The sequence below is a fragment of the Rhinolophus sinicus genome, chromosome 3 (genome assembly GCF_057876585.1).
Source record: "Rhinolophus sinicus isolate RSI-liver-muscle chromosome 3, RSI-T2T, whole genome shotgun sequence".
Taxonomy (NCBI): Eukaryota; Metazoa; Chordata; class Mammalia; order Chiroptera; family Rhinolophidae; genus Rhinolophus; species Rhinolophus sinicus.
In genome coordinates this window covers 137157855-137173110 of record NC_142503.1, presented here as the reverse complement: position 1 = coordinate 137173110, position 15256 = coordinate 137157855, and the positions used below count along the sequence as shown (strand labels likewise).

Sequence of the window (15256 nt, the reverse complement as noted above, 5' to 3'; positions counted from 1 at the left end):
CCCCTTCCCAAGGGAGGACTGAGGTTAACATGGAGCCCACCTGCTAGGAAACTGCCTGAGCTGCCCTTGGCTAATCATGAGGAGCCTATGTTTTCCTTCCTGGCCTCTGTCCCAGCCCTGTGGGATTTTCAGAGGGGAGTGAAATGCAGTGGAAAGTGCATGGGCCTGGGGCTCAGGGCTTCTAGCCCCTTCTCTCCATTGCCAAGCTTTGTGACCTTGGGCAAGTCACTTTCCCTCTTGGGCCTCACTCAGTTTTACTTGTCAGTAACCAGACAGTAAAGGGTTGGTCTAGAAGGTCTCAGAGGCTTCTCGCCTGTCAATATTTTGACTCATTGAAGTCAGTGATTCCTGGATGTTATTACCAGCACGTGGCTCTGATGTGATGGGGAGTCTGCTCGTTGCATCTGTTCAGGCGCCCTACGTAACTCTGCGTCTGCGGGTCTCAGCGCTGTGGAGTGGGCATCCCCAGACAATCAAGGATGCATGATGACAGAGGCCAGGAGATGAGCAGCATCTGCTACTTCTGGGAGTTAGGACACCCGGGTAATTTGGGTAGAAACTCTGGCTATATAATCTGTCCTGGACTTCCAGGCAGGAAATTTAAAATTTTGGGACCCCTAATCATAATGAATAAAGGGGCCCATCTGCCCACTCACTAAACCCATAGAAGTGGGGGAAGGAGGGAGGCAGGAAGAGGACAGAGTTCTTTATGCCCCAGACCTCCAGCCTGGGGCTGGGACTACTTGAATAATAACCATGCCTGCTTTTCTTGGTCTCAGTTTCCCCTCGTACAACATGGGTGGGGTGTGGTGACGCTCCCCATCCTGAGGGTCAGCAAAGAAAGGAATCATTGAAGGGGAGAACCTGTTAAAGCTCACACATGTTTCATGAGTTCCACCACCTGATTCTGTACACAACTAACCTTCCAGGCATGTGGGGCTAGGGCTGTCTGTCCATGGGGTGCAGTCTGTGGGGTACTGAGAATTCCTTTGAATCTCCCCAAAGCCCCAGCACCTGAAATCCCACCTTTAGAGTCTTTTCTTTGTTTAATATTGCCTAAGTTGCTTCCAAAAATGGAGTGTGTGTGACATATATAACCATTTGTCATCAACATGCTAGCACGGTTTAGCTCCCAGGTGGATTGCCTCTGTGCAAATAGCTGAGGTTAGCGAGAGGCTGGGGTTTTAGTGGGGGTGGAGGGGAGGTGTTTTGGAGGACGGAATATTGCTACTCAGACCACTGTTTGAGTAGGAGGGGGAAATAACAAGAAACCTGACCTTCCTACCATGTTTTGTCACTTATAACTGCACCACAGCAGTGTGAGGAAGACACTCATTTTCCAGTCGAGGAAATGGAGGCTCATAGGCATTGAAGAAATGACTTTCCTTCAGAGACACAGCCAGACGGTGCTGAGTTGGGCCTAGAACCTACAGATTGAGAACTTAAGCGACAAGATTTGGCTGTGTGGCGGTGGTGGTGGGATGTCTGAGAGGGTGGTGGACAGGGCCTTGGGATGTGGACCCACAACAAGAGGAAGGGAGGGAAAGTGAGAGCTGGACAGCGGAATCCCAGGTTTTTCTACTCTGCCCAGAACTGGCCCCTTCCCTGATTTCCCTCCTTTCCCACCACCTGCTACCCCCTTCTTACCACCTCTTTGGATATCTGAAAGTCCCTGTCTCCAGCCTGGGCTCCCCTCAAGCTGTGCTCATTTGCTGTTCTTCTGCACAGAGCCTGTTGGAGCAGGCTGCTTAGCTCTAACGTCACTGGGCGGGGGTTCCAATCTCTACTCCACCTCTTTCTAGTCGTGTGACCCGGGGCACGTTGCTGTTTTACCTCTGGTGCCTCAGTGTCTCGGGCCAGAAAATGGATGTAAAACAACACTCACCTCACAGGACTATTATGAGGGCTCAAGAGAGAATATATTTAAAGCACTTAGAAGGGAGCCTGGACTTAGTCTATTCTCAATAAATATAAGCGAGCTACTATTATCTGAGAAAAAATTAGTCCCTCCTCTAATGCAGAACTGGTCAGCTTCTTGTGACCCCAGCACCTAGAGCAGTGCCTGGCACGAGTGGGTACTCATTTATTCAATGATTGAATAAATGGTAATATCCGTTACACAGAAACCGCTAGCTGCAGCAGAAATGACTTTGAAAACTAATGACAACAATCTTGGATATTCTTACGGTCTAAGGTGATCTGGGAAGGCTGGGGCTGCCCTTGGCTGCGCTTTTTCGGCGAGGTCAGGGCGTCCCCTGCTGGCCCCAAGGAGAGCTGCAGGCAGGGCCCTTTCAGGGAGCTCCCACCCCGAAGATGCTCGCTTGGAGGGAGGGCATGGTGGTATTGCCTACTTCCCTTTTCTTGCCATTAGCAAGGGGAACGCCAGTGCTAACCACTGACACTCATGGGCTCCTGAAACTTCCCTAGGGCCCCCAGGAGGGGCCAGAGGCAGAGAAGCAGTAGCTTTCAGAATTTTGGAAGTAGAAGTAACCTTAGCAATCTAGTCTAAGTCCTAATATAACGGTGAAAAATAAAAGAAATACACCTATTTGGTGCTTACTCTGAGCCCGTTACATGGATTATCTCACTGAAACCTGAAAACAACCCTCTGGTTTAGGCACTATGCAGAGGAAACTGCGGATAAGTACCTAGCTCAAGGTCCAATAGAAAGTAAGGGACCAGCAGCAAACCCAGGCCCCCTGACGCCTAGTCCAGTGCTCTCTTGCTGTCTCTCTAGGGCACTAGTGCTGAGCTCTAAATCCAGGAGTTCATCCCTAGGGGTGGGGGCGGGGGCAGAAGTCACTGGAGCCCTGAATCTCCCAAGAAGACACACAGTGAACTCTTACTAACTGAAGGAAAGAATAAAGGAATTGGTAGCTCCAAGTCTCTGGGTGGGTTCAGTTTAAGAAGTGTGTTGCCATGGCTTTGGGGAGGTTCTTCTCTCAGGCTGGGCACCCAGACATCTAGGACACACACCTTCAGTTCCCTCTGGCCAACCCTCTGGCCTTCTCTAGGATGCCTCCACCAGAGCTAACCACTTCCCAGACTCAGAATGTCTCCAGGCCTTAGGAGACAGGCCTCACTCCTGTCACCCTGAACCCAAACCTGCCAATGCCATTCCCTGCTACACCCTCTGACAACACCCTCCCTCCTCCATTCTGAGCTGACCCTAAAGTCAGCACACCGGGGCTACAGTGAGGCAGAACCTGTGGTGCCTCTCAGAGTGAAACTGGAAACCAGCACAACAGCTGGCAAGGTGGGCACTAATCCATGCTTACTGTCATTGTGACTGGCTTCTGCAGAATCCACCTTGACAAATAGAAGAGGGAAACAGCCAACTGCAGTCTAAGGGACTGGAATGTAATAATGCATACGTTAGCTCATTTACCCCTCCCCACGACACAGTGAGGTAGGCATTTGAATTACATCCTCATTTTACCCGTGAAGAAATTGAGAGACAAAAGGATTTAAGTAAACTTGAAATAAGCAAAAAAAAAAAAAAAAAAAAAAAAAGTGGGTGTTTCCAATGGAAAACGATGCACTGTTTAGAGCACACCCTTCTGTGCCATCTGATTATAGCCTTTCATTGCCTTTCAGCTAAGGTAGGTTGCAGACCTGTAGGTTGTAGAGAATGGATGGCAGTGCAAAGGATTCTTGTCTATAGATATGCAAATGATTCTGTTCAACTCTCCTCTGTTGTGGAAAATTCAATTTTACTTCCATTTACAAATTCATTTCTATATTCCTGATCTATAAATGGTCTGTTCTTTGGATTCACCTTGAATGGACTGTAGCGTCTCCCTAGTTCCCTCATTAATAAGAAGGTAAGTAGATCATGAATATGGGGATGAGAGTCATTTCACCTTTTTTTTTTTTTTTTAAAATGACCTTTTAATTTGCTTCCAGTCACTTAGACAAGGAGAGGTAGAGCTGGGATTTAAACCTAGGCAGCCAGGATGTAGCATCTGTGTTTATGACCACCATTCTATATTCTAGGCACTGCCAAGCTTAATTGCATTCGAGTAACTGCAGTGGTAAATTACTCAATCTTAGCCTAAATAATACCCTTAAACCTAATTCAAACCTGAGCCCTAATTAATACCTACTAAATTCAATATGCTCTGTATGAGGAAAGGACACATGTGACCACAGCATTCGGGAGAGAGGACCTTAGGTAGTACAAGCAGGACACTCCTCCAGGCCCAAAGGCCACAGACCACCGAGGAGCACATGGTCTTCTTCTCTCCCAGATCCTGCTTCAGCCTGGCACTTGGGGTGGCAGCTGAGGCTGGTCAGGCAGGTGCAGGTGTTCTGTGCTAAGGGGTTCGGTGTTGCTTGTGTTGCTACCTACGCCCTTGATGAAGGCCCCAGCAAGTGGGAGGGGATTCAGGAGCCATTTAGATGTTCTCATCCTCCAGCAAGGGATGGGGAAGGTGTGTGGCCAGTGTGACCTGGCGCTGGTGACCCAGCTTCCTGCCTCACATAGTCCTCTGCTTCAAGGGCCAAGCACCACTAACTTAATTGCAAGGTAGAATTTTGGATGCTTGACATTAAAATTTTATTGACATACGACTCTCAATTTCATTGTTCACTGAGCCGTCTTTATTCCTGACCATTAGCAATTCCATTTTTTTCTCATTGGGGAATTTATTTTTCAGATATCTATTTTTAGAAATTGATTTGCTTCATTATTGCATTATTCATTGTTTTTAATTTTTTAAATCTAAAATTTTAAGTTTAGCCACATTTTGTTTGGTAGTACTTATTTTTATGATTCCATTTACTGATGGCAAATGATAGTGATTTTTCATTTATGATAATAATCTTAAATAAACTTAAGTATAAAATGAGTCAACGTAAAGAAAAGTATTAACTAATAGTATAGGTGGTATTAGGATAATGGCAAAAATCAAGATGGTGGTATCCAAATGATGGAAGATGGATGGTCCATAAATAATAGTTTATTACTGTTTATTGAGCATTCATTGTGTGCCAGCCCCAATGCTAGCTAGCCACAGTGACACTGCCCAACAGAATATGTGATGATGGAAATGCTCTATCTCTATTCAAGACACATATGGTTACTGAATCCTTCAAATGTGGCCAATGTGACTAAATAATTGAATTTTTTCTTTTACTTAATTTTAATTATTTAAATGTAAGTATCCATACTTACCATATTAGACAGAGCAAGCCTGAGACTTAAATATAGTATATTATACATTTTTTATAACATCTATAAAATATTGTCACTGCTGATAGATTTAGACCTTCAGAGGTTGCCTGAGGTCACATAATTAGAGGCATGATCTGAACCCAGATTATCTGACTTCAGAACAGGTGCCGTTAACCACTTCCCACAGAGAAACGGAGCCTGAAGAACACTCTGTCATTAGCTGAATTATACTGGGCCAAGTGTGATGCTAAACTGGCAGACTTGGATATTTCTATTACTATGAGAGTTTATTTTGTCATGGATGGAAATGAGATGTCACTGAGGGGCCACCCTGACTGTTGATTCTTGAGTGGAACTGAGCTATGACTGAGCCTACAGGAAGCAGTGAGATGCGTCCCCTTGAAGGCTAGTCCTGATAAAGTTCCAGATGAATCATGGCCTCCAGGCTCTGTTCTCCTCTGGGGAAGGGCCATTTCCTTCACCCTGGTGCTCCTAGCACCAACCCCATGGCTCCAAAGAACATCACTCAATGTTCAACGAATGATAGAAACTCAGAGCAAAATGGTCACAATTTAGGCCAATCCTTAGATCATACAAACACTGTAACTTGTTCCACTTAAATTCATGACCACAAATATGAAGTAGACCCTGACATTTTCTGGTAATCTGACAACACATCTTGAATATGTTTGCTTTCTGATGATTTCACAGTCTCTTCCAAATGTCCAGCACCCTCTGCCCACTTCTCACCCTAGGCTAATGATCTGCGTAGCAGATCAATGCTGGCTTTTGTTTTCCTGGTACCTGAATCTATTTGTAATCCCCCATTGTGTGGTCTTGGTGAAAGGCAAAGAAAAGAAAAGGGTCACAGGGTCGCTCTCTCATCCACCTACAGGATTTAGGCTCAAGCATATGACCTAAGATTGGCCAATCTGGGGCTCCCAACCAGGACTTCAACTTCTGAATTAGTGATACCAAGGCCCAGGGCTCTTTAGAGGTATCATGCAGGGTGTCATGTGGGCTCTCTGCTCCTGCTTCCCGCATAAGAACGCAGGATATGGTGAGGCCAAAATGGAACCCCAACAGAGCCATGGATGGGGGGGTCATACCACTACAGTCTCGCTAGCGGCTGGGTTGGAGGCACAGGAAGCAGGAGCCACATGATCCGCAATCCGCAGGCCGCTTCTCTGCCAACCAACAACCAACCAACCAACTCCTTGCTAACTGCATTCCGTGCTTGCCAACCACCATCTGCTGCTAGTATAGTCATGGCAGTTATATTAGTGGCCAATGGCTCACTGGTTACAGCTGACAGCCAAATAGCCACAGTTGATGGTCATTTACTACCCGAGCCAGCACCTTTCCACATGAGGCCGAGAGCCTGGAAACTGCCCTCCCAGCTCTGTCCCCACATTCCAACCCTCCAGGGTCTCGCCTCACAATCTACGCGACAAGTGTCTTCCGCGAGGGGCCCTGTGCGAGGAACCTGGAGGTGAAGGCAATATCCTGGACACAGCCAGACTTCCTGGGCACAGCCAGGGTTTCTCAGGGCACCACCAGTCTTTCTGGGCACAGCCAGACTTCCCGGGCTTCTTAGGGTACCACCAGTCTCCCCGGGCACAGCCAGGGCCTCTCAGGGCACTGCCACTCTCTCGGGGCACAGCTAGACTTCCTGGGCACAACCAGGGTTCCCAGGGCACCACCAGTCTTTCTGGAACAGTTAGTGGCTCACAGTCAAGGTGCTTACATATTCTCGATGGCAGCCGGTCGAGACACAGGAAGCAAACATCCACCGGTTCCACTGCATAGTGGTACGTTCCCAAGGAGGCAAGCAGTCCATCAAATCAGGGATGGAAGGCAATTCCCCATAGTCCACAGTCATTCGCCAGGGCTGTGCACTGGCCCCACAACGTGTGCCCTCTCCACAGGGCAAGGGCTCCAAGTCCTCCCCAACCTGCGGTGAGGGACGACCTTGACTTCACCCGCATCTCCCACCGAGGACTCAGCAAGTGTTTCCTCCTGGGACTACAAGTCCTGCATCCGGGATGCCTCAGCAAGCACTTCCCAGCCCACACGGCCACAACGAACTTTGCTTTCTCTGGCCTATGCTGGTCAGAGAGCTATCCACGTCTTCCCACCCCTCCACAGGGTTCCAGCTCTCCGGCAGCTGCTCCTCCTGGTCTTCCTGAGACTGAGTGTTCATACGCACAAACTGCTCCACCGCCTTTCGGAGAGCTTTGGCCGGCACCGTACCCTGCTCGCGAAACTGAGCTTTCATACATATAAACTGCTCCATCACCCCTTTGGGGATTCTGGCCGACACTGGACCCTGCTTGCTGTGCCATGTGTCATGCAGGGTGTCATGCAGGGTCTCTGGTCCCGCTCCCCACATAAGAACGCAGGAGATGGCGAGGCTGAAAAGGAACTCCAACAGGGACATGGATGGGGGGTCATACCAATATAGTCTCGCTGGCGGCTGGATTGGAGACACAGGAAGCAGGAGCCATATGATCTGCAATCCGCTGGCAGCTTCTCTGCCAATCAATAACCAGCCAACCAACCAACCAACCCCTTGCTAACTGCAATCCGCGCCTGCCAGCTACCATCCGCTGCTAGCATAGCCACGGCAGTTATATTAGTGGCCAATAGCCAACTAGTCACAGCTAATGGTTATCAACTATCCGAGCCAGCACCTTTCTACATGAGGCCGAGAGCCTGGAAACTGCCCTCCTGGCTCTGTCCCCACATTCCAACCCTCCAGGGTCTCGCCTCACAATCTACGTGACAAGCGTCTTCCGCGAGGGGCCCTGTGCGAAGAACCTGGAGGTGAATACAATATCCTGGACACAGCCAGGCTCTCTGGGCACAGCCAGGGTTTCTCAGGGCACCACCAGTCCTTCTGGGCATAGCCAGACTTCCTGGGCTTCTTAGGGTACCACCAGTCTCCCCGGGCACAGACAGGGCTCCCAGGGCACTGCCACTCTCTTTGGGCACAGCCAGACTTCTTGGCACAGCCAGGGTTTCTCAGGGTACCACCAGTCCTTCTGGGCACAGCCATATTTCCTGGGCTTCTTAGGGTATTACCAGTCTCCCCAGGCACAGCCAGCACTCTCGGCACCACCACTCTTTCTGAGCACAGCCAGAGTTCCTGGGCACAGCCAGGGCTCTCAGGGCACTGTGACTCTCTGGGCGCCCGCCAGGGTTTCTCAGGGTACCACTAGTCTTTCTGGGCACAGTCAGGGTTCTCAGGGTACCACCAGTCTTTCTGGGCACAGACAGGGCTCCCAGGGCACCACCAGTCTTTCTGTAACAATAACGGCTAACAGCCAAGGTGCTTACATATTCTCGACGGCAGCCAGTCGAGACACAGGACGCAAACACCCACCGGTTCCACTACATGGTAGTACGTTCCCAAGTAAACAGTCAAGCAGTCCATCAAATTAGGGATGGAAGGCAATTCCCCATAGTCCACAGTCATTCGCCAGGGCTGTGCACCAGCCCCACAACGTGTGCCCTCTTCACTGGGCAAGGGCTGCAAGTCCTTCCCAACCTGGGGTGAGGGATGACCTTGACCTCACCCGCATCTCCCACCGAAGACTCAGCAAACATTTCCTCCTGGGACTACAAGTCCGGCATCCGGGCTGCCTTAGCAAGAACTTCCCAGCTCACACGGCTGCAACGAACTTTGCTTTCTCTGGCCTATGCTGCTCGGAGAGCCATCCGCGTCTTCCCACCCCTCCATGGGGGTCCAGCTCTCCAGCAGCTGCTCCTCCTGGTCTTCCTGAGACTGAGTGTTCATACGTACAAATTGCTCCACCGCCTTTCGGAGAGCTTTGGCCGGCACCATACCCTGCTCGCTGTACCATGTGTCATGCAGAGTGCCATGCAGGGTGCCATGCAGGGTCTCAGCTCCCGCTCCCGCATAAGAATGCAGGACATAGTGAGGCCAAAAAGGAACACCCACAGAGCCACAGATAGGGGAGTCATATCACTATAGTCTCACTGGCAGCTGGGTTGGAGACACAGGAAGCAGGAGTCATATGATCTGCAATCCACCGTCCGCTTCTCTGCCAACCAACAACCAACCAACCAACCAACCAACCAACCAACCAACCAACCCCTTGCTAACTGCAATCCGCGCTTGCCAGCCACCATCTGCTGCTAGCGTAGCCATGGCAGTTATATTAGTGGCCAATGGCTCACTGGTTACAGCTGACGGCCAACTAGCCACAGCTGATGGCCATCTACTACCGAGCCAGCACCTTTCCACGTGAGGCCGAGAGCCTGGAAACTGCACTCCTGGCTCTGTCCCCACAGAGGTTATTCATAGTGGGGGTCACCGCAGAGTGGTCCTGTGCTGGCAGCCCCATAGGGAGGGATTCACTAGACTGTTCCAGTCTGTGCTAGTCCCGTGGCATACGGAGATGTCTCCCCAGTTTTTATGTATGTTTGCCTTGCCACTGAACTCCAAACTTGCATATTTAGCTGCTTACTTGATAGTTTCACTTGGAAATGTAATAGGCATCTCGGATATTACATGACCAAAACAAAACTTTTCATCTTTTTACAAAACTTTTTACTTCTTAAGTCTTTCTTCTCTTAGTAAATGGCACTACCATCCACCCCGTTGCTCAAATAAAAAACCTGAGTCATCCCTGATTTCTCTTTTCCTCTTAATGTTCACATCCAGTTGAACATGAATCCTGTTGACTCTACCTTCAAAGTACAGTGAGTCCTCACTTAACGTTGTCTATAGGTTCTGTGACTCCAAGTGAAATGATGTATTATGAAACCAATTTTACCACAGGGCAATTGATACAAACAAGAGTTAAGTTCTGAGGGCATCTCATCAACGTTATAATGATGTTAATTAAGCACCTGCTATATACCCTAATCTGATTGCAAATGTGCTAGCACCTGGACTTTTGCAATAACTTCTGTGGTAGGACCCCCAAAGATGTCTATGCCCTAATACTCAGAACCGGCGAATGTTACCTTACACGTTTAAAGGACTGCAGCTGTGATTAAATTAAGGATTTTGAGATGGGGAGATTATCTTCGATTATCCACATGGGCCCAGTGTAACCATAACGTCCAGTAAGAGGGAGGCGGGAGGATCAGAATCACTAGCACCGTGTTTCCCGGAAAATCAGACCCGAAAATATGCCCCAGTTAAGACTGTCAGCCAGACGGACACATTTAATGTTATGATGATGTTCCAGAAGAAGATGACCGTATTTGAATAAATGTAGATTGTTGTATGTAAAAAAATAAGACATCCCCTGAAAATACACCCTAATGCGTCTTTTGGAGCAAAAATTAATATAAGACTCAGTCTTATTTTTGGGGAAACACAGTAAGAGATGTGACAATGGAACCAAGGGGTTATAATGATATGAGGAGGGGGCCACAAGCCAAGGAAGGCAGGTGGCTTCTAGAAGGGCAAGGAAACAGATTTTTCCTGTGAAGCTTCCAGATGGAATGCAGCCCTGCAGACACATTGGTTTTAGACACCTGACCTCCAGATCTGTAAAAAAATAAATTCACCTTGTTTTAAGACACTAAGTTTGTAGTGATTTATTACAGCAGCAATAGGAAGCTACAATCCTCTAATTGGTCTCCCCATTTTCTGCCTTGTCTCTCTACAGTGCATTCTTCATGCTACCGACAAGGGGATCTTTTAAAAACGTAAATGAGATTGTCACTGTCCTGTTTAAAGCTTAACAAGAAGCTTCTCTTTGTATCTGGAACAAAATCCCAAATTACCATGGTGGTAGGCCCTACATGACCTGATCACCGGCTACCTCTCCAAGCTCTCCATACTCCTTCACTCCTCCTTCCACACGCCCTCTCTACTCCCCCACCACTCCCAGTCCTGGGGAAGCAGGACAACTTGTTTCCCTTTAGGGGCCTTTGTTCTAGCCGTTCCCTGTTGTCCGAAACGTTTTATCCTCAAATCTTTGAATGGCTTCAGCTCAGAGTTCTCCTCAGCGAGCCTTCTCTGACCCCAACCTAAACTAGTTCCCTGTTGTTCTCATCTGTCACCCTGTTTAGTTGTCTTCACAACACATCATTATCTGAAGCTATACTTCTTACTAGTTTTATTGTTTATTTCCTCCCTACTTCTTTAATGCAAGTTCCAGGAAACCGGGAACTTAGTTTGTCTTGTATCCTGCTGTATCCCCAACTCCTACAACAGTGCCTGGTACAGGCTAAGCAGCTCTCAGGAAAAAATCATTGCATGATTGAATGCTTGACTTTTCAGGGTTCAAGTTGGCCACTGGCACAGCAGGGACTCGAACACACATCCCTTGACTGAATCCAGAGGTAAAAACGAAGACTGGGTTCCAGTCCCTCTTGTTAGAGACCCGTCAGGGCCACCCAGCCTGGTCAGAGAAGAGGGGAGTTCAGAGGGCTGCTGTGGGAATATATCATAATGATGACAATGATAATGAAAACAACAGTAACAGCTAACGCTTATCGAGAACTTTCTATGTGCCAGGCACTGTTCTAGGTATTCAATAGAAATTCAATTTTCACAAGCACACTGTGAAGTAGACACCATTATTATCCACACTTTAAGGATGAGGAAACTGAACTGGTAGAAAATTTGCCCAACATACAGCTAACTATACACAACCACAGGTTTCTATCACATCTTTCTTTCGCGCTCTCTCCCTCACGTGATTAGACTGACAGGATTTGTCGTCAGGTAAAACCCGGGACAGCCCAAGGTCCCTCGGGGTCGCTCCTCCCCCGGGACAGGCGGGGGCCTCCTACAGCGCAGGCGCCGGGCAGACCGGGCGGAGAGAGGGCGGAGGCAGAGATTTGTGGACCAGAATTGAAACCTAATAGCGGAAGTGCTGCGCAGCCTGGGCGGAACTTCCGGCTACAATTGCGTGGGACTTATGCTGACGGAGGGGAGCTAGCGGGGCCGGGATGGTGCTGTTGGAGAGTGAGCAGGTACCGTCAGAGTTGCCGGCTGAGGGGCCGGTGCCGTTCGGGGGATAGCTCGGGACCGCTGTCTCCTGCGGGCGGAACCGGGACTTGACGCGGCGGGGTGGGGACTCGGGGCTGCTTCACGCGGCGGGTTTTGATCTGTTCTAGTTCCTGACGGAGCTGACCAGGCTCTTCCAGAAGTGCCGGTTGTCGGGCAGCGTGTTCATCACCCTGAAGAAGTGTAAGCAGCTGTCGACGCGGCAAGGCTGGCAGGAAGCTGGGAGGCCGAGCGATGCCCAGGCCCGGGTGCCCAGTGTCTGGGAGTCGTGAGCGGACGCTGCGGCGCTTCCCCGCCTTCCCTTCTTGTACATTCAGGACTGAGGGACCCGAGGATATTAGGAGTTGGGGCCGGTGCGGCCCCCAGCACTTAGCTCCTTAAGCGGGTTTCGTTTACAACGGGCGCCAGCATGTCAGAGCTCTTATTTTTGTCAAGGATCCCAGACCCCACTACACTTAGTGGGATTTAATCTGCTTTGATATTACAATATTCCCGTCGAGGAAGTAGCAAGTAGTTTCCTAAGGTTTGGCTAAACCGTGGATAATGGTGGAGGAGGTGGTTAGCAGAACTGCAGCAGTTCAGGTGGCTCAGGCATCCCCTTCCGTTTTATCCGTTCCTTCCTTTTTAACTAACTAACTAACTAACTAACTAACTAACTAACTAACTAACTAACCGTTAACGTCTGTGATGTTCACCAGGATGTGTTTTTCATGCAGATGATGGGCGAACTAAACCCATTCCAAGGAAAGGTTCTGTGGAGGGCTTTGAGCCCTCAGACAACAAGTGTCTGTTAAGAGCTACTGATGGGAAAAAGAAGATCAGCACTGTGGTGAGTTGGATTGCTAACACTACAGTTTTGGAATTTAAAGACTTAACTTGAGGATGGGGTTATCTCTAAACCGGATTTTTTTAAGTAAAGGCTAATGATTATGTAGCTCCCTGGATGTTTTGGAATCAGGGCCTTCTCTTACTTCCTTAATTAATACTAGAAAGCTCAAGAGCAAAATTAAAATGAAGGTAGAAGTCTAAACACTTGTTCTGCTGCAGTTTTTGTGGAAATGAAATTAGCATATTGGTCCATACTTTTAGTAGCACTTTAAGGAGCAGTTAGCATACATATTGGATTACTTAGTCCCCTGACTGTGCTGGGCTTTCAATGAACAGTTTCTTGGTATCAGATGATGCTTTTAAGCTGTTTATTCCTTTACCTTTGTGGTTCACATAGCAAGTGTGCAGCTATGTTAGGCTTGGGGCTTGAGAGTGTAAATTTAGTCAAGAGCCCTAGTGTTCCTTTTCAAGGTGGAGACTGAATATGGCAAAGCAAGAGACTCCCTGGATACTGAATGAATACAGGCCTACCTTGTTTTATTGCGCTCTGCTTTATGGTGCTTCCCAGATGTTGCGTTTTTTAAAAAATTGAAGGCAAGAACCTCCATCAGGAAAGATTATGGCAAACTTTATTGTGATACTCACTTTACTGCGGTGAGTCTGGAACTGAACCCGCAACCTCGCTGAGGTCTGCCTCTACTTTTTTATTCTGCTGGGCAGAACCAGATTGTCCTCCAGTCACGTCAGTATAGGATACTCAGGAGAACGCAGACCATAATTAATTGATGTCTCCCATTACCAGTTATGTAGAGAGGACTTTTATAGTAAAGCTTATGTGGTTTTTATAAATATAGTTTGGGTATCATGAAATATGAAAACCCAAGGAATCTTGAGAGGTAGAATTTCTCATTGTGGTAGCTTGCAGTTTGCTTAAATAGACCTGAATTAATGGACGGTGGGTTTACAATAAGATGGGGAGGGAAAGGTTTAAATGTATCTTGCACAAAAGATTAATACTTAATCCTTTGACATCTCTCAGAACCCAGGGGGAAAAAGTAAATGCCATCTGTGTAAGAGATTTCAATAGAGGTGAGAAGCAGTTTCTTTAGGACCCCACTTCTGCCTCTTTCCCATCTTGGTACAGTTCTCATGTGAAAAAAAGCCCAGAGCGACTTTGCTTGTTCCTCAGGCAGAGGAAAGCGGAGTAGAAAAATAACCTTTAGTGTATCATGACCCCTGAAGTTGGGAAGAAGTATTTTAAAGATTAAGATGTTGTCTTCTTGAGGCTTTTGAGTTATCTGGGATGAGGCAGGAGATTTCTATATGGGTAATAGGGGTGAACTTTTTTCCCCTCTTTTCCAGGTGAGCTCCAAAGAAGTGAATAAGTTTCAGATGGTGAGTTTCTGCTGTTCCCTTTTGTAGGGCAAGACTCAGCACAATATTGAGCACTGGGTCAAAATTGATACTTAGGTTCACTGCTCTCCTGTGATTTACCAGTTTATAAGTAAAAACTGCCAGGCTATGAATTTTATTTTCAACACTGATACTGTTTTCTGTTTTAGTTTTTTAAAGCTAGATCTTGTCATCTTACGCTTCACATATGCTCTGCCTATAGTATAGTTGAACAAGAAGTTGCTTGCAGTTTTCCCTTTTCGTTTTTTTAAAAAATATACAACTCACTGTGGGTGTTGTAGAAGCTGCTATAATGTATTTTTCTCTTACACCATTTTCCTTAAGATACAAGTATCCCATTGTATTACATGCTTTATCAGATAGGCTTTCTGATTTTGGCTACACTAAATTCATTATGGAAATGGGGCAGCTGCTCTACCAATTTGCAATTCTTCCCACTAAGGTCGCGCTCTGTGTCTTTTAGGCTTATTCAAATCTATTGAGAGCTAACATGGATGGACTGAAGAAGAGGGACAAAAAGAGCAAGAGTAAGAAGACCAAAGCAGCACAGTGAAGGGCGCCTGATTCCCTGCTTTCCCCAACTAACCACTGAAGTGCTGTTTTTCCTTTTGACCACAAAGCTAGGTTTCTGGTTCCCCTACAATAACTGTTTTCATGTGAGATTAGGGTCATTTTGGATGGGAGAAGGGATGTAATGTTTACAGGGTAGTTTTCAGAAGCCAGTTTATTTTAGATCTGGCTAATTGGTCTGTGTTGCATAGGTGTATTACTAGATTAAAGCCTCTGTAGCCATCTGTATGAAGGGAATGTATCATTAAATCTATTTATCAGCACTGATTATC

At 47.7% G+C, this 15256-nt stretch overlaps 1 protein-coding gene across 1 annotated transcript; it reads left to right on the top strand.

Moving 5' to 3' along the window:
* The first annotated feature begins 11984 nt into the window (after window positions 1-11984).
* Window positions 11985-15247, top strand: SRP14 (signal recognition particle 14). Its single transcript, XM_019725511.2, has 5 exons — window positions 11985-12139; window positions 12284-12356; window positions 12890-13002; window positions 14364-14396; window positions 14878-15247. Exons 1-5 carry the CDS (start codon window positions 12116-12118, stop codon window positions 14965-14967), a joined length of 333 nt encoding a protein of 110 aa, XP_019581070.1. The 5' UTR covers window positions 11985-12115; the 3' UTR covers window positions 14968-15247.
* The last annotated feature ends 9 nt before the right edge of the window (window positions 15248-15256 follow it).

Coding starts and splice junctions, on each gene's coding strand:
- SRP14 (XM_019725511.2), top strand. CDS start 12,116: ATGGTGCTGTTGGAGAGTGAGCAG. Junction 12,140..12,283: donor TGCTGTTGGAGAGTGAGCAG/GTACCGTCAGAG, acceptor GATCTGTTCTAG/TTCCTGACGGAGCTGACCAG. Junction 12,357..12,889: donor GTTCATCACCCTGAAGAAGT/GTAAGCAGCTGT, acceptor TTTTTCATGCAG/ATGATGGGCGAACTAAACCC.